This window comes from Petromyzon marinus, chromosome 16 (genome assembly GCF_048934315.1).
Source record: "Petromyzon marinus isolate PM22_M1 ecotype Great Lakes invasive population chromosome 16, UKy_Petmar_22M1.pri1.0, whole genome shotgun sequence".
NCBI lineage: Eukaryota > Metazoa > Chordata > Hyperoartia > Petromyzontiformes > Petromyzontidae > Petromyzon > Petromyzon marinus.
The window spans coordinates 14,817,886-14,834,297 of record NC_133682.1 but is presented as its reverse complement, the minus strand read 5'-3'; the positions used below and the strand labels follow the sequence as shown (position 1 = coordinate 14,834,297).

The 16,412-nt window shown below is 56.2% G+C and overlaps 2 protein-coding genes across 8 annotated transcripts in view; one reads left to right on the top strand and one right to left on the bottom strand.

Moving 5' to 3' along the window:
* Positions 1-6,324: 6,324 nt before the first annotated feature.
* Positions 6,325-16,224, bottom strand: LOC116942808 (flavin reductase (NADPH)-like). Of its 6 annotated transcripts, none has more exons than XM_032955109.2 (5): positions 16,134-16,224; positions 13,858-14,022; positions 13,223-13,415; positions 11,754-11,921; positions 6,325-11,358 (listed from the first exon to the last, which is right to left on the bottom strand). In XM_032955109.2, the coding sequence occupies exons 2-5, from the start codon at positions 14,002-14,004 to the stop codon at positions 11,162-11,164; spliced, it is 705 nt and encodes a 234-aa protein (XP_032811000.1). In that variant the 5' UTR covers positions 14,005-14,022; positions 16,134-16,224; the 3' UTR covers positions 6,325-11,161. The 6 variants fall into 6 exon arrangements, with proteins under 6 accessions (XP_032811000.1, XP_032810998.1, XP_032810997.1 ...); XM_032955107.2 differs by having other exon boundaries at positions 15,935-16,204; XM_032955106.2 differs by having other exon boundaries at positions 15,956-16,201.
* The window catches only part of LOC116942805 (copper-transporting ATPase 1-like), a 52,540-nt gene continuing 51,367 nt past the window's right edge, over positions 15,240-16,412 (top strand). Inside the window, exon 1 of one of the 2 annotated variants that reach the window (XM_032955097.2) lies at positions 15,240-15,369. The gene's annotated coding sequence lies outside the window, so the exon portion shown is untranslated. Of the gene's footprint in view, positions 15,374-16,412 lie in introns of both variants that reach the window. The other variant, XM_076067536.1, reaches the window with a different exon arrangement.

Here is a 16,412-nt window from a genome sequence, read left to right as displayed (position 1 = left end):
ACCAGCCAGGCTCAGCCAAAAGCCAGGCCCAGCCACCAGCCAGGCTCAGCCACCAGCCAGGAGGCTCAACCACAAGCCAGGTTTAACCACCAGCCAGGCTTAGTTACCATTCAGGCTCAGCTACCATCCAGGCTCAGCCATTAGCCAGGCCCAGTCACCAGTCAGGCTCAGCCACCAGCCAGGCTCAGCCACCAGCCAGGAGGCTCAGCCACCAGCCAGGCTCTGCCACCAGCCAGGAGGCTCAGCCACCAGCCAGGAGGCTCAGCCACCAGCCAGGAGGCTCAGCCACCAGCCAGGCTCAGCTACCAGCCAGGCTCAGCCACCAGCCAGGCTTAGCCACCAGTCAGGAGGCTCAGCCACCAGCCAGGCTCAGCCACCAGTCAGGCTCAGCCACCAGCCAGGAGGCCCAGCCACCAGCCAGGAGGCTCAGCCACCAGCCAGGCTTCAGCCACCAGCCAGGAGGCTCAGCCACCAGCCAGGAGGCTCAGCCACCAGCCAGGAGGCTCAGCTAGCAGCCAGGCTCAGCCACCAGCCAGGCTCAGCCACCAGCCAGGCTCAGCCACCAGCCAGGCTTAGCCACCAGCCAGGAGGCTCAGCCACCAGCCAGGCTCAGCCACCAGCCAGTAGGCTCAGCCACCAGCCAGGAGGCTCAGCCACCAGCCAGGCTCAGCCACCAGCCAGGCTCAGCCACCAGCCAGGCTCAGCTACCAGCCAGGCTCAGCCACCAGCCAGGCCCAGCCACCAGCCAGGCTCAGCCACCAGCCAGGAGGCTCAGCCACCAGCCAGGCTCAGCTACCAGCCAGGCTCAGCCACCAGCCAGGCTTAGCCACCAGCCAGGAGGCTCAGCCACCAGCCAGGCTCAGCCACCAGCCAGGCTTAGCGACCGGCCAGGAGGCCCAGCCACCAGCCAGGAGGCTCAGCCACCAGCCAGGCTCAGCCACCAGCCAGGAGGCTCAGCCACCAGCCAGGAGGCTCAGCTACCAGCCAGGCTCAGCCACCAGCCAGGCTCAGCCACCAGCCAGGCTCAGCTACCAGCCAGGCTCAGCCACCAGCCAGGCCCAGCCACCAGCCAGGCTCAGCCACCAGCCAGGAGGCTCAACCACAAGCCAGGTTTAACCACCAGCCAGGCTTAGTTACCATTCAGGCTCAGCTACCATCCAGGCTCAGACATTAGCCAGGCCCAGTCACCAGTCAGGCTCAGCCACCAGCCAGGCTCAGCCACCAGCCAGGAGGCCCAGCCACCAGCCAGGAGGCCCAGCCACCATCCAGGCCCAGCCACCAGCCAGGAGGCCCAGCCACCAGCCAGGCTCAGCCACCAGCCAGGAGGTTCAGCCACCAGCCAGGAGGCTCAGCGACCAGCCAGGCTCAGCTACCAGCCAGGAGTCTCAGCCACCAGCCAGGAGGCTCAGCCACCAGCCAGGAGGCTGAGCCACCAGCCAGGAGGCTCAGCCACCAGCCAGTAGGCTCAGTCACCAGCCAGGAGGCTCAGCCACCAGCCAGGCTCAGCCACCAGCCAGGCTCAGCCACCAGCCAGGCTCAGCCACCAGCCAGGAGGCTCAGCCACCAGCCAGGCTCAGCCACCAGTCAGGCTCAACCACCAGCCAGGAGGCTCAGCCACCAGCCAGGAGGCTCAGCCACCAGCCAGGCTCAGCCACCAGCCAGGAGGCTCAGCCACCAGCCAGGCTCAGCCACCAGTCAGGCTCAGCCACCAGCCAGGAGGCCCAGCCACCAGCCAGGAGGCTCAGCCACCAGCCAGGAGGCTCAGCCACCAGCCAGGAGGCTCAGCCACCAGCCAGGAGGCTCAGCCACCAGCCAGGCTCAGCTACCAGCCAGGCTTAGCCACCAGCCAGGAGGCTCAGCCACCAGCCAGGCTCAGCCACCAGTCAGGCTCAGCCACCAGCCAGGAGGCCCAGCCACCAGCCAGGAGGCTCAGCCACCAGCCAGGCTCAGCCACCAGCCAGAAGGCTCAGCCACCAGCCAGGTGCGGCCACCAGTCAGGAGGCTCAGCCACCAGCCAGGCTCAGCTACCAGCCAGGCTCAGCCAAAAGCCAGGCCCAGCCACCAGCCAGGCTCAGCCACCAGCCAGGAGGCTCAACCACAAGCCAGGTTTAACCACCAGCCAGGCTTAGTTACCATTCAGGCTCAGCTACCATCCAGGCTCAGCCATTAGCCAGGCCCAGTCACCAGTCAGGCTCAGCCACCAGCCAGGCTCAGCCACCAGCCAGGAGGCTCAGCCACCAGCCAGGCTCAGCCACCAGCCAGGAGGCTCAGCCACCAGCCAGGAGGCTCAGCCACCAGCCAGGAGGCTCAGCCACCAGCCAGGCTCAGCTACCAGCCAGGCTCAGCCACCAGCCAGGCTTAGCCACCAGTCAGGAGGCTCAGCCACCAGCCAGGCTCAGCCACCAGTCAGGCTCAGCCACCAGCCAGGAGGCCCAGCCACCAGCCAGGAGGCTCAGCCACCAGCCAGGCTTCAGCCACCAGCCAGGAGGCTCAGCCACCAGCCAGGAGGCTCAGCCACCAGCCAGGAGGCTCAGCTAGCAGCCAGGCTCAGCCACCAGCCAGGCTCAGCCACCAGCCAGGCTCAGCCACCAGCCAGGTTTAACCACCAGCCAGGCTCAGCCACCAGCCACGAGGCTCAACCACCAGCCAGGCTCAGCCACCAGCTAGGAGGCCCAGCCACCAGCCAGGAAGCTCAGCCACCAGCCAGGCTCAGCCACCAGCCAGGAGGCTCGGCCACCAGCCAGGCTCAGCCACCAGTCAGGAGGCTCAGCCACCAGACAGGCTCAGCCACCAGCCAGGCTCAGTCACCAGCCAGGAGGCCCAGCCACCAGCCAGGCTCAGCCACCAGCCAGGCTCAGCCACCAGCCAGGAGGCTCAGCCACCAGCCTGGAGGCTCAGCCACCAGCCAGGCTCAGCCACCAGCTAGGAGGCTCAACCACCAGCCAGGAGGCTCAGCTACCAGCCAGGCTCAGCCACCAGCCAGGCTCAGCCACCAGCCAGGCTCAGCTACCAGCCAGGCTCAGCCACCAGCCAGGCCCAGCCACCAGCCAGGCTCAGCCACCAGCCAGGAGGCTCAACCACAAGCCAGGTTTAACCACCAGCCAGGCTTAGTTACCATTCAGGCTCAGCTACCATCCAGGCTCAGACATTAGCCAGGCCCAGTCACCAGTCAGGCTCAGCCACCAGCCAGGCTCAGCCACCAGCCAGGAGGCCCAGCCACCAGCCAGGAGGCCCAGCCACCATCCAGGCTCAGCCACCAGCCAGGAGGCCCAGCCACCAGCCAGGCTCAGCCACCAGCCAGGAGGTTCAGCCACCAGCCAGGAGGCTCAGCCACCAGCCAGGCTCAGCTACCAGCCAGGAGTCTCAGCCACCAGCCAGGAGGCTCAGCCACCAGCCAGGAGGCTCAGCCACCAGCCAGGAGGCTCAGCCACCAGCCAGGAGGCTCAGCCACCAGCCAGGAGGCTCAGCCACCAGCCAGGCTCAGCAACCAGCCAGGCTCAGCCACCAGCCAGGCTCAGCCACCAGCCAGGAGGCTCAGCCACCAGCCAGGCTCAGCCACCAGTCAGGCTCAACCACCAGCCAGGAGGCTCAGCCACCAGCCAGGAGGCTCAGCCACCAGCCAGGCTCAGCCACCAGCCAGGAGGCTCAGCCACCAGCCAGGCTCAGCCACCAGTCAGGCTCAGCCACCAGCCAGGAGGCTCAGCCACCAGCCAGGAGGCTCAGCCACCAGCCAGGAGGCTCAGCCACCAGCCAGGAGGCTCAGCCACCAGCCAGGAGGCTCAGCCACCAGCCAGGCTCAGCTACCAGCCAGGCTTAGCCACCAGCCAGGAGGCTCAGCCACCAGCCAGGCTCAGCCACCAGTCAGGCTCAGCCACCAGCCAGGAGGCCCAGGCACCAGCCAGGAGGCTCAGCCACCAGCCAGGCTCAGCCACCAGCCAGGAGGCTCAGCCACCAGCCAGGTGCGGCCACCAGTCAGGAGGCTCAGCCACCAGCCAGGCTCAGCTACCAGCCAGGCTCAGCCAAAAGCCAGGCCCAGCCACCAGCCAGGCTCAGCCACCAGCCAGGAGGCTCAACCACAAGCCAGGTTTAACCACCAGCCAGGCTTAGTTACCATTCAGGCTCAGCTACCATCCAGGCTCAGCCATTAGCCAGGCCCAGTCACCAGTCAGGCTCAGCCACCAGCCAGGCTCAGCCACCAGCCAGGAGGCTCAGCCACCAGCCAGGCTCAGCCACCAGCCAGGAGGCTCAGCCAGCAGCCAGGAGGCTCAGCCACCAGCCAGGCTCAGCCACCAGCCAGGCTCAGCCACCAGCCAGGCTCAGCCACCAGCCAGGAGGCTCAGCCACCAGCCAGGCTCAGCCACCAGTCAGGCTCAACCACCAGCCAGGAGGCTCAGCCACCAGCCAGGAGGCTCAGCCACCAGCCAGGCTCAGCCACCAGCCAGGAGGCTCAGCCACCAGCCAGGCTCAGCCACCAGCCAGGAGGCTCAGCCACCAGCCAGGCTCAGCTACCAGCCAGGCTTAGCCACCAGCCAGGAGGCTCAGCCACCAGCCAGGCTCAGCCACCAGTCAGGCTCAGCCACCAGCCAGGAGGCCCAGCCACCAGCCAGGAGGCTCAGCCACCAGCCAGGCTCAGCCACCAGCCAGGAGGCTCAGCCACCAGCCAGGTGCGGCCACCAGTCAGGAGGCTCAGCCACCAGTCAGGCTCAGCCACCAGCCAGGAGGCCCAGCCACCAGCCAGGAGGCTCAGCCACCAGCCAGGCTCAGCCACCAGCCAGGAGGCTCAGCCACCAGCCAGGTGCGGCCACCAGTCAGGAGGCTCAGCCACCAGCCAGGCTCAGCTACCAGCCAGGCTCAGCCAAAAGCCAGGCCCAGCCACCAGCCAGGCTCAGCCACCAGCCAGGAGGCTCAACCACAAGCCAGGTTTAACCACCAGCCAGGCTTAGTTACCATTCAGGCTCAGCTACCATCCAGGCTCAGCCATTAGCCAGGCCCAGTCACCAGTCAGGCTCAGCCACCAGCCAGGCTCAGCCACCAGCCAGGAGGCTCAGCCACCAGCCAGGCTCAGCCACCAGCCAGGAGGCTCAGCCACCAGCCAGGAGGCTCAGCCACCAGCCAGGAGGCTCAGCCACCAGCCAGGCTCAGCTACCAGCCAGGCTCAGCCACCAGCCAGGCTTAGCCACCAGTCAGGAGGCTCAGCCACCAGCCAGGCTCAGCCACCAGTCAGGCTCAGCCACCAGCCAGGAGGCCCAGCCACCAGCCAGGAGGCTCAGCCACCAGCCAGGCTTCAGCCACCAGCCAGGAGGCTCAGCCACCAGCCAGGAGGCTCAGCCACCAGCCAGGAGGCTCAGCTAGCAGCCAGGCTCAGCCACCAGCCAGGCTCAGCCACCAGCCAGGCTCAGCCACCAGCCAGGCTCAGCCACCAGCCAGGTTTAACCACCAGCCAGGCTCAGCCACCAGCCACGAGGCTCAACCACCAGCCAGGCTCAGCCACCAGCTAGGAGGCCCAGCCACCAGCCAGGAGAGTCAGCCACCAGCCAGGCTCAGCCACCAGCCAGGAGGCTCAGCCACCAGCCAGGCTCAGCCACCATTCAGGAGGCTCAGCCACCAGCCAGGCTCAGCCACCAGCCAGGCTCAGCCACCAGCCAGGAGGCTCAGCCACCAGCCAGGCTCAGCCACCAGCCAGGAGGCTCAGCCACCAGCCTGGAGGCTCAGCCACCAGCCTGGAGGCTCAGCCACCAGCCAGGCTCAGCCACCAGCTAGGAGGCTCAACCACCAGCCAGGAGGCTCAGCCACCAGCCAGGCTCAGCCACCAGTCAGGCTCAGCCACCAGCCAGGCTCAGCCACCAGTCAGGCTCAGCCACCAGCCAGGCTCAACCACCAGCCAGGAGGCTCAGCCACCAGCCAGGAGGCTCAGCCACTAGCCAGGTTTAACCACCACCCAGGCTTAGTTACCATTCAGGCTCAGTCACCTGCCAGGCTCGGCCACAAGGTCACTCAACCACCCCACCATGTTGCCATGACACAGTCACACATCCATCCCGCCAACAAAATCACTTGACCCAAACCTAAATACACTATTAGTTGGATATAAACACCCCCTTTGGAGCAAGGATCATGCTTTTTTGCAAAGTGTGCTTGTATGAGAAGTTGCCCTCCCCCACCAGTGTAATGTAAGAGTGTGTTGCTTATAACAGAACTGTGATTGTGTGCTTATATCCAATTTCCACTGTATAGCCACAAAACAAGGCTGCCCAAATATGGTTAAGTCACATGTGGCCAATATCATCCAGATGATGAACTTAACATACTCGATCAACACACCAATTATGAGATTATATTTATTCATTTATGCATGTCACAAAACAATAATGTGTAAAGCATGATGGCAACAGAGGTAACTGATGGCACGGTGTTTAGATCGGGCATGTCCACACGATGAATGTAATGAATGCAGCGATATGAAGACGGTTACAAAATGTAAAAGGTTGATAGGCATGCACGTTACTTTAGGCACCATGCTGCTGGTTAACTCGCCGAGGCGTTCTGATGACACCGACGATGAGACGAGGTTTAATTTGCAGGACCCCTGCACCAGCAACTTGATTCCTCAACCATGCAGACCCTTCTCAGGCATGACCAAATTGTACACAATGAGCAGTGTCAACTGGTGTTGTTATTCTTCTTTACAGAGTAAACCCCTGAGAATCGAGAGCGTGGAAACGGGCACAATCACCACAAGCTAATTTGGCATCGAGCACGGAGTAGACATTTGTGGGATGCTTTGAATGTCACGTGTGACCAACGGTATCGAACGAGCAGTACCGACCGACTGCTGCTGCTGCTGTCGCTTGTTAACTTCTTGACTTGGTCAAAGTGTGAGGATTAATTCAGTCGTCATTGTCGTCATACATCATTCCTACATGAATCGCAAGAGGAGACCTATTCTAGGAAACACCACATTACTTGGGTTGCATGTCCATATGGGTAACTTAGAGATCGAAAAGTTCCATTATATATTTAGTCACTTAAAACAACCTGAGTAAAATTGCTCAATATGTAACAATGTAATTTAAATTACATTTTTGCTCGCAACAAAAGACAATGTTATGGTATCGTGCAAGTTATTAAACTAAAATATTTGTTTATTTGACCAGACAAGGCCCACTCAGCTATATAGCCCTTTTTCAGAAGCGAGCTGCCAAAAAATAATAGCTCAATATAGTGGCTCATCATGTGGAAATGTATAGCAGCCAAATAATCTCTACGCTTGTTTCTATATGTGGTGGGAAAAACCGGAGGACCCGGAGAAAATTCCACGCGACCATGGAGCGAACATGCAAACTCCAAATATACAGCGAGGGAAAAAAAGTATTTGATCCCCTGCTGATTTTGTACGTTTGCCCACTGACAAAGAAATGATCAGTCTATAATTTTAATGGTAGGTTTATTTGAACAATGAGAGACAGAATAACAACAAAAAAAATCCAGAAAAACGCATGTCAAAAATGTTATAAATTGATTTGCATTTTACCTGTATAAAAGACACCTGTCCACAGAAGCAATCAATCAGATTCCAAACTCTCTACCATGGCCAAGACCAAAGAGCTCTCTAAGGATGTCAGGGACAAGATTGTAGACCTACACAAGGCTGGAATGGGCTACAAGACCATTGCAAAGCAGCTTGGTGAGAAGGTGACAACAGTTGGTGCGATTATTCGCAAATAGAAGAAACACAAAATAACTGTCAATCTCCCTCGGCCTGGGGCTCCATGCAAGATCTCACCTCGTGGAGTTGCAATGATCATGAGAACGGTGAGGAATCAGCCCAGAACTACACGGGATCATAGTCCCGTGACCATAGTCACCAAGAAAACAATTGGTAACACACTACGCCGATGAGGACTGAAATCCTGCAGCGCCCACAAGGTCCCCCTACTCAAGAAAGCACATATACATGCCCGTCTGAAGTTTGCCAATGAACATCTGAATGTTTCAGAGGACAACTGGGTGAAAGTGTTGTGGTCAGATGAGACCAAAATGGAGCTATTTGGCATCAACTCAACTCGCCGTGTTTGGAGGAGGACTAATGCTGCTTATGACTCCAAGAACACCATCCCCACTGTCAAACATGGAGGTGGAAACATTATGCTTTGGGGGTGTTTTTCTGCTAAGGGGACAGGACAACTTCACCGCATCAAAGGGACGATGGACGGGGCCATGTACCGTCAAATCTTGGGTGAGAACCTCCTTCCCTCAGCCAGGGCATTGAAAATGGGTCGTGGATGGGTATTCCAGCATGACCATGACCCAAAACACACAGCCAAGGCAACAAAGGAGTGGTTCAAGAAGAAGCACATTAAGGTCCTGGAGTGGCCTAGCAAGTCTCCAGACCTTAATCCCATAGAAAATCTGTGGAGGGAGCTGAAGGTTCGAGTTGCCAAACGTCAGCCTCGAAAGAATAGTGGGACAAAATTCCTCCTGAGATGTGTGCAAACCTGGTGGCCAACAACAAGAAACGTCTGACCTCTGTGATTGCCAACAAGGGTTTTGCCACCAAGTACTAAGTCATGTTTTGCAGAGGGGTCAAATATTTATTTCCCTCATTAAAATGCAAATCAATTTATAACATTTTTGACATGCGTTTTCCTGGATTTTTGTTGTTGTTATTCTGTCTCTCACTATTCAAATAAACCTACTATTAAAAGTATAGACTGATCATTTCTTCGTCAGTGGGCAAACATACAAAATCAGCAGAGGATCAAATACTTTTTTCCCTCACTGTACAGGCGTCAGGGTCACGATCGAGCCCACGGCCTCCAGTATACCAGGCGAGGTGGTGAACATCTCGCCAACGTGGCGGTATCCCTGAATAAGGACGGCATTGCTTTTCTTGAAGCTCGTGCAAGTGAAAACAAAGCCATCCTGACACTGCCTTGCCATGAGCACAAAGAACTTTGCTCAAAAGTCAATGCATGGACGAAGGGTTCCCAGGCCTTCACCAGCCCTCACACTGTGGAGGCCACAAAATCCACGTAGAACCTGTGCACGAGCCGATGTAATCTCTCCGTCGCCACGGCAGAAGTTCCTCTCGGGCGAGTTTCCTCCTCTGGCTGCCACCCAAGCGTTAGTTTTAACCACCGTCCACCGTCCCTGCCAGGTGGGACATGTCCCTGCCCAAGCCCACTCACTTTCCTTCCCTCTCCATGCGAGTCTAACTTGCATTATGTTCTATAGACCACGGGTTCTCCTTCCTGTTTCTCAGTGCAATTCCAAGTGCAGGCAGTCCCCAGGTTATGGAAGGGTTAGGTTCCCGAGGAACGATCCGTAACCCGAATATTCCACATGTCGTGAACTGAACAATTTCCCCCCAAAATCAAGATAAAATCCCAAAGCCGGAAATAGTTGCGACTCTTATTCCCGATTACGAATTCGTTTTCTCTCAGTACTGATTCGTGCTGTCGTCCGTTTTCTATCGCTCCCTGTATCGCTGTACATACAATTTGCGTTTACGGTGATTCTTTATTTTCATCGAATATATACCCTAACACATACTGTATTCAATTGTTCATGAATACCACGAAACATTTTAATAATTGTTAACAGAAAGCAGTCACTTCCGAATGTTTGTTTACCGTGCATTACGCTAGGATTAGATTTCATACACACACAAAGACAAAGATCCCCCGTATAGCCTTCACAGACTGCTGGGACAAGTGCTGTTAGCGAGCACCTATGAAGGCCGGAACGGCACACGAGGGGGTGGGTGGACAGCACAACGCCTGGCCGCCTTTGTCTCCCCAGTGGCAATATTTTTACACATCACACCAGGTACTCATTTGAGGCTGAGTCGACCTTGGCGATTCCCAGGACCGGTTCATATTATTGTCACTGTGACCAGATTTGTAGCGCAGCGCACTAACCGCTACACCACCGCTCTGCCACACATACACACACACACATATACATGCACACAAAGTCAAAGGTGGAGTAGGCTTGTCTACACGCACACGCAGTACATACAGCAAATAACTCCTGAAATTAACTTAAAATGAAGAACATTAGCAATAGAAACATGGGGGGAAAAGATAGTTCTAAGCATAGAAAACAAACAATTAGGTAATGGTACAAATAATTACATGAAGCTACAAAACTTCCATTGACCTTAATCCTAGTGAAGCTTGGGCTCGGTGAAGGCGGCGTTTTGGTATTCATCCGCAACCTCACCGCGTTGCAGTATTTGCGCTTACGTAACTAACGCCACAATTTACGCATATCGATTTTTCTTAAACATGATTTATGGGAGCATTTCCATAAAATCGGTTTTCCATACATCGGATCTTCCACAACCCGGGGTCTCACTGTACTGCCTCACACCTCGCCGTGCCTCCTGACACCTCGCCGTGCCGCCTGACACCTCGCCGTGCCTCCTCACACCTCGCCGTGCCTCCTCACACCTCGCCGTGCCTCCTGACACCTCGCCGTGCCTCCTTACACCTCGCCGTGCCTCCTTACACCTCGCCGTGCCTCCTTACACTTCGCCGTGCCGCCTTACACCTCGCCGTGCTTGTCTACTGACTTTTCGGCACATGTTCTGTTTAAATTGGCTAAGGGCCACGTCTCTGGTGGATATGTCACAGTAGGCAATTGTTCACCGGGTCACACCACGTTCTTATTTAGCGCTCTGGTGTGTTTAAAAGCGCTCTAATTTAAAGCAACGTCGAACATGAATGATTCTCACTGCATGCCTCGGTGCCGCCTGTGCAGTCTACGCACACTCCACCACCGTGCCCCCCCCCCCGACGGGTCTCGAGATAAGGGGCAGCATTGGGAACGTTCCATCATCTGCACTGCAACCACACGCGTGTGTGTGTGAGATGAAACCATATGCTTGTGTCCTATCCCTTTTGGAACGGTCCATTTGTAAAGGCAGATACAAATGAAATCCAACCCCACGTTACGTGCTTTTATACCACAATAACGTTTCCCCGCGATATATATATATTTTCATTTTATATTGCATGAGAGGCAAGATAATTTTGATGCGGCAGCAGCATTGATCAATAAAAAAAAAGAGAAACTCTCCCAAATACAGCTTAACATTTCACAGAAAATGTCTTTCAAGAAAGACACGTTGGTATTTGGCTGCATTTGGGGTTTGGTTCTAAACAGAGCCACTGCCCGTCAAGGCCAGGGAGCCTACAGGACCGTCATGGCCACCTCTTTGCGGTCCCAGGTGTGTGAGGTGAGGACTTGCAGCATGAATCGTGCCACGTCCCCACGGGACACCTGCGAGCCCTTGGTGCCCAGCCAGCCGGAGTCCTGCACGGGCACGAACATCCCCTCCACCACCTCCATCTCCTTGTCTGGCAGTGGGACAAGGCACAGAGACGCACAAGCGTGCACATTCTCACAAACGCGCAAAGCATACGGTGCCTCACCGCAAAACGGGTTTGATTCTTGACTCGGCGCCTTTTCTGTATGGAGTTTGTCCTCCCCCTATTCTGTATGTATGTTGAACTTCTTTCGCGCCATACGTAGCCAACCGTGTTAATCGGAGGTGCGGCGTAACCAGTGTTGTCCAAACATTCCAACGCCGAAAGATTGCCTGCGAATTACTCAATTGGCACCATTCACGGCCACATCGCCCCCTCACTGCATAACCTTGGCGGGACCCTCCTTAAAAGGTAGTCTTGAGACTCGGCAAGGCTCTCCTGGGCAAACAAGCGTAACGACGATATAGACGCACCACGTACCCGTCGGCGGCTCGTTTTTCAGGCCCGGCGGACGGACGACGGTGTAGTTGATGTCAGAGCACTCGGTGCACAGGAACTGCTCCATGACACGCATGCTGGCGAGGATCGGTCTGATCATGGGCAGCAGAATCCAACGAACAAACCGAGGAGCATGGGCCTGGGAATCGACTGTTGTGCAAAAAAAAAAACAACCCACCGTTATTGTATGTATGAACTTCTTTTGCACCATACATAGCCAACCGTGCTCATCGGAGGCCCAACTCTGATTCACCAAATGTGAACACTTGGAAACGGATACAACATCGTAACCACTGTCCATGGATATTTTATTCATGCATTTCTTAATTTGCAGGGGTTAAACTAACACACCTTTTTCATTGGTTTCATTGCAGTCGTGAGATTTTTGAAAACGTACGTTATTAATGCAATCCTGTACATCTGATTATGTGAATCAGGTCAGGTGACAATGTAATTGAGCTTGATTCGTGATAACCTGGTCATGAGATCAATCCCAGCCCAAAAAAACAACCAAATCCTTTCCTCTGGGATCAATAAAATGAGTACCACTTTGTGGCATGCCAACTGTGGACACCCTTTCAACAGTTGGGCAGTGGACGTAAGAATGTGAAATTAATGTTGCTGGATTAGGGCCAACAAGAAAGTTGAATAAGTTCCTGGAAAATTCCCCTCCCCCTTCAACTCCTTCAGATTTCCGCCATTGTTATTGTGCTAAAGGATGCTGCTGCGTCGCTGTCAGTTTCTTGTGTGTGCACACTTTATTTTTTAAATTTCACTTCAACACAAAACCCCCATCTCCGTTACTCTTCCCGCACTGCGACACTCATGCCCAACGCTTGCCCCCGACACTGATTTGGCAGCCCGACGCTCGCCCCCGACACATGAATCTCCCAACGACTGGACGGCAAGATGCATGCGGGTACATGTGCTTCATGTGTGAGCGTGTTGAATGTGTGTTGCACAACAAAAGCCATACATTAAATAAAAAAAAACATACATGGTAATTAAATCGTTCTCACAGTCGATTCACTCGGCACAGAGTAGCTTCTCTAAAGATGCAGTACTCTCCACCTCTCGCAAGCCTATCTAACAACAATCGTATTGTTTTATATATATATATTATTCTTTCCCTTCAACGTGACTTTACCGAAAGAGCTAAGTATATAATCTTAGCAACGTTAAATCGCGTCTAGCCGAAACGTCACCCACCGCCCCCCCCCCCCCAACCTATTCCGGAAAACAGACCTCAGCAAGTAAACGTTTATAGGCGAAGCACCGCGCTCTACGAGACCGAGTTCAGCGAGGTTTTCCTGTGCTGCCCCATAGGGAGATGCTTTGATCCTGGTGGGCCCCCTCAGGGGTGTCCGTCAGCCACTCTCCACCACCGTTCTTCATATAAACAGCATGGCACCAACATGCGAGTTTGTTTTGAAGAGTTCCTCAGCACTCACCATCCGTATACCATGCTGTCATGGCTATGAAGCGGCTGACCCCGGCCTGCCTCATGGCATCCACGATGGCTTTAGCTGAGTCGCCGTAAGCTGTGACCTCTTGCGGAGTGAAGCCCAAACACGACATGACCGCGTCGTGACCAACCAACGCATCCTTCAGGCTCTCCGTCGAGAAAACATCTCCCTGGATCACCTGAAATCGCGGCGATAAATCACACAATAAGCGAAACACATCGTATTATAAGACAGAAGGTAACTATCCTTCACGATCTTGATTTGAAGCTTTCGTGACTGCAGGAATCCATACTCTTTGGTTCTTTCGGTAAAATCACGTAGGTAGAAATAAAACAAAATAAATCACGACGTTTCGATAGCAACACAAGCCATCATACAACGTATATAAACTCTTGCTGCTAACAGCTTCTCTTCACAAGGCAGCAGACATCGTGCTGCTCGCAGCAGACATCGCGGCTGTCGCGATTTTCACCCGAAGACGATGGCTTGTGTTGCTATCGAAACGTCGTGATTTATTTCGTTTTATTTCTACCTACGTGACTTACTGAAAGAACCAAAGAGTATCCTTTACGAGTTAGGCAACCCCGCCATGTGCCTCCCTGGGAGGGCCCAAACCTCACCTTGAGATTTTCATGTTGGAGTTGCACTTTGCTAGGAGAGCGCACGATGGCGGTCACGTGGTGGCCCTGCTCCAGGGCCTGGGCCATGAGTCGCTGGCCGGTGAGGCCCGTGGCGCCCAGCAGAGCGATGCGCGCTGCAGAGGCCATAGCAACTGCGGCTTGGAGCTGCGAGGCCACGAAGAGAGTGAGAATGAGACCACGGATACACGAGGGCAAAAGCAGTGGCATATAGTAATACCACGTACTGATGTCTGCTGTATATAACCAAGTGCGTTATATAACGCGTCGTCAAATGTATTGTCACACCATGATGATGTGGATCAACTTTCCAACTTACGGGCAGGGCCAATACACAATTTATGATCAAAGTTGAGTGTTTCACCGAGGGCAAATTAATCTAAATCACCGCTAATATTCGGTAACCGGTTACATCCCAGCAACAGTCCAGCGATTTATTAGGAATGTTACGCGCAATTGATCCATGAAAGCACCGCTAATATTCTTCGATTGTCCTCACACTGGGAAACCTTTGGCAGGACCCTCTTGAAGGAGAGTCGTGAGACTCAGCGATGCTTTCACGGGTAAAATTGCGCGTAACATTTCCTAACAAATCGCTGGACTATTGCTGGGATGTAAATGTGTGTATGCGTAAACAAACACTGCAGCACACCGGCGCACGCCGACTGCAACCCGCGTGCAGCTGGCAGGGCAATCTTAACCCCGCGGGCATGTCGCAATTCGAGCAGGTTAAACAACAACAGCCCTGATGACAATTGAGTTGCGTAACGAGGGCGTTGTTAAACGACAACCGGTGAATCGATCAGGTATCGATGACACGGTTCCGAAAATCAGGGACCGGTAACCGGTTCAGTGGCAAGCAATCGACGCGTAACGTTAAGATGATGATGATGATGATACATCACTGGACAACTTGTTGCGATGTAAACGCGGCAGCGTCTTCCCAAAAGCCACGACCATCATTGTTAAGTCGTTGCAGAGAACGCGAAAGCTCTGTGTCGGAAACGACGGGCAATCAAAACGCCGCGGGGGAATGAGTCTGCAGCGTCTGTGCCGACTCGCTTCCGTCGCAACGCAGATCGCGATAATCGATTAGCGCTAATCGATTAGCGCGGTTGGCTGGGTGCGGTGCGAAAGAAGTTCAACGTAGTACAGTAACAACGCGCAACAATGACAACAGCCACACGCGGCTTGCACCCTTCTGCAGCAGCGAGGGCGCCGGTCGCAACTAAGACCCCCCCCCCGAGCGTGATCCCGGAGCCTGGACTCCGGGACAACGCGGAGTCTGCGGCCCGGGTGCCCAATCGGCGAATCCAGAATCCGGGAATCCACGCCGGGAGTTTGTGCGGCGCGGTGACGGCACGGCGGCCTCTTGGGCGTTCACAACAACAACAAAAACGGCGTCGACTACAGGGCGAGCGCAAGGGACTCGACCTTGCGGGAATCATCGGCACGGCGCGGCCCCCCGGCACGGCGCGGCCTCCGTCTCACCCCGTGTGTGAGAGGGTCTCAGCCCGTGTGTGTGAGGGTCTCACCCCGTGTGTGAGAGAGGGTCTCACCCCGTGTGTGAGAGGGTCTCATCCCGTGTGTGAGAGACTCACCCCGTGTGTGAGAGTGTCTCACCCCGTGTGTGTGAGAGTCTCACCCCGTGTGTGTGAGAGTCTCACCCCGTGTGTGAGAGTCTCACCCCGTGTGTGAGAGAGTCTCACCCCGTGTGTGAGAGAGTCTCACCCCGTGTGTGAGAGTCTCACCTCCTGTGTGAGTGTCTCACCCCGTGTGTGAGAGAGTCTCACCCCGTGTGTGAGGGAGTCTCACCCCGTGTGTGAGAGGCTCACCCCGTGTGTGTGAGAGGCTCACCCCGTGTGTGTGAGAGGCTCACCCCGTGTGTGTGAGGGTCTCACCCCGTGTGTGTGAGGGTCTCACCCCGTGTGTGTGAGAGTCTCACCCCGTGTGTGTGAGAGTCTCACCCCGTGTGTGTGAGAGTCTCACCCCGTGTGTGTGAGTCTCACCCCCGTGTGAGGCTCACCCCGTGTGAGTCTCCCCCCTGTGTGAGGCTCACCTGAGCGTGTGAGAGGCTCACCTGAGCGCGTGAGGAGCCTCACCCCGTGAGGCTCGCCGCGTGTGAAGTGTTTCTCTCCCCTGCGTGAGCGTCTCTCTCCCCTGCGTGAGAGTCTCTCTCACCTCGTGTGTGAAAGTCTCCTCACCCTGAGCGCGTGAGAGCCTCACGCCCCGTGTGTGTGAGTGTGTTAGGGCTTCACCTGTGCGAGTGCTCTGAGATCTCTCGGTTTCTGTCGAGACCCCCCCCCCACCGGGCGCAGGGCGCACCCCCGTGGCCCAATCGGTGCGCCCGGGGGCGTGGCCTCTGGGCACGCGCGCGCCCCGCCCCCACCGGGCACCCGGGGGCGTGGCCTCTGGGCACGCGTGCCCCGCCCCCTCCCTCTGTTGGCTGCGTTGCCTCACTGCTGACGTTGCCTCAACAAACGTGAGGTACCCCCCCCATTAATAATCATGAGCGGGTGACGTCGCTCCACATGGGC

Bases quoted from the DNA above. Each gene is read 5' to 3' on its own strand.
- LOC116942808 (XM_032955105.2), bottom strand. From the start codon at position 14,587: ATGCCCGCGGGGTTAAGATTGCCCTGCCAGCTGCACGCGGGTTGCAGT. The intron at 13,416-13,857 runs GTGAGGTTTGGG...CCGCGATTTCAG, and splicing joins TCCAACATGAAAATCTCAAG to GTGATCCAGGGAGATGTTTT. The intron at 11,359-11,753 runs GTACGTGGTGCG...CTGCCAGACAAG, and splicing joins GAAAAACGAGCCGCCGACGG to GAGATGGAGGTGGTGGAGGG.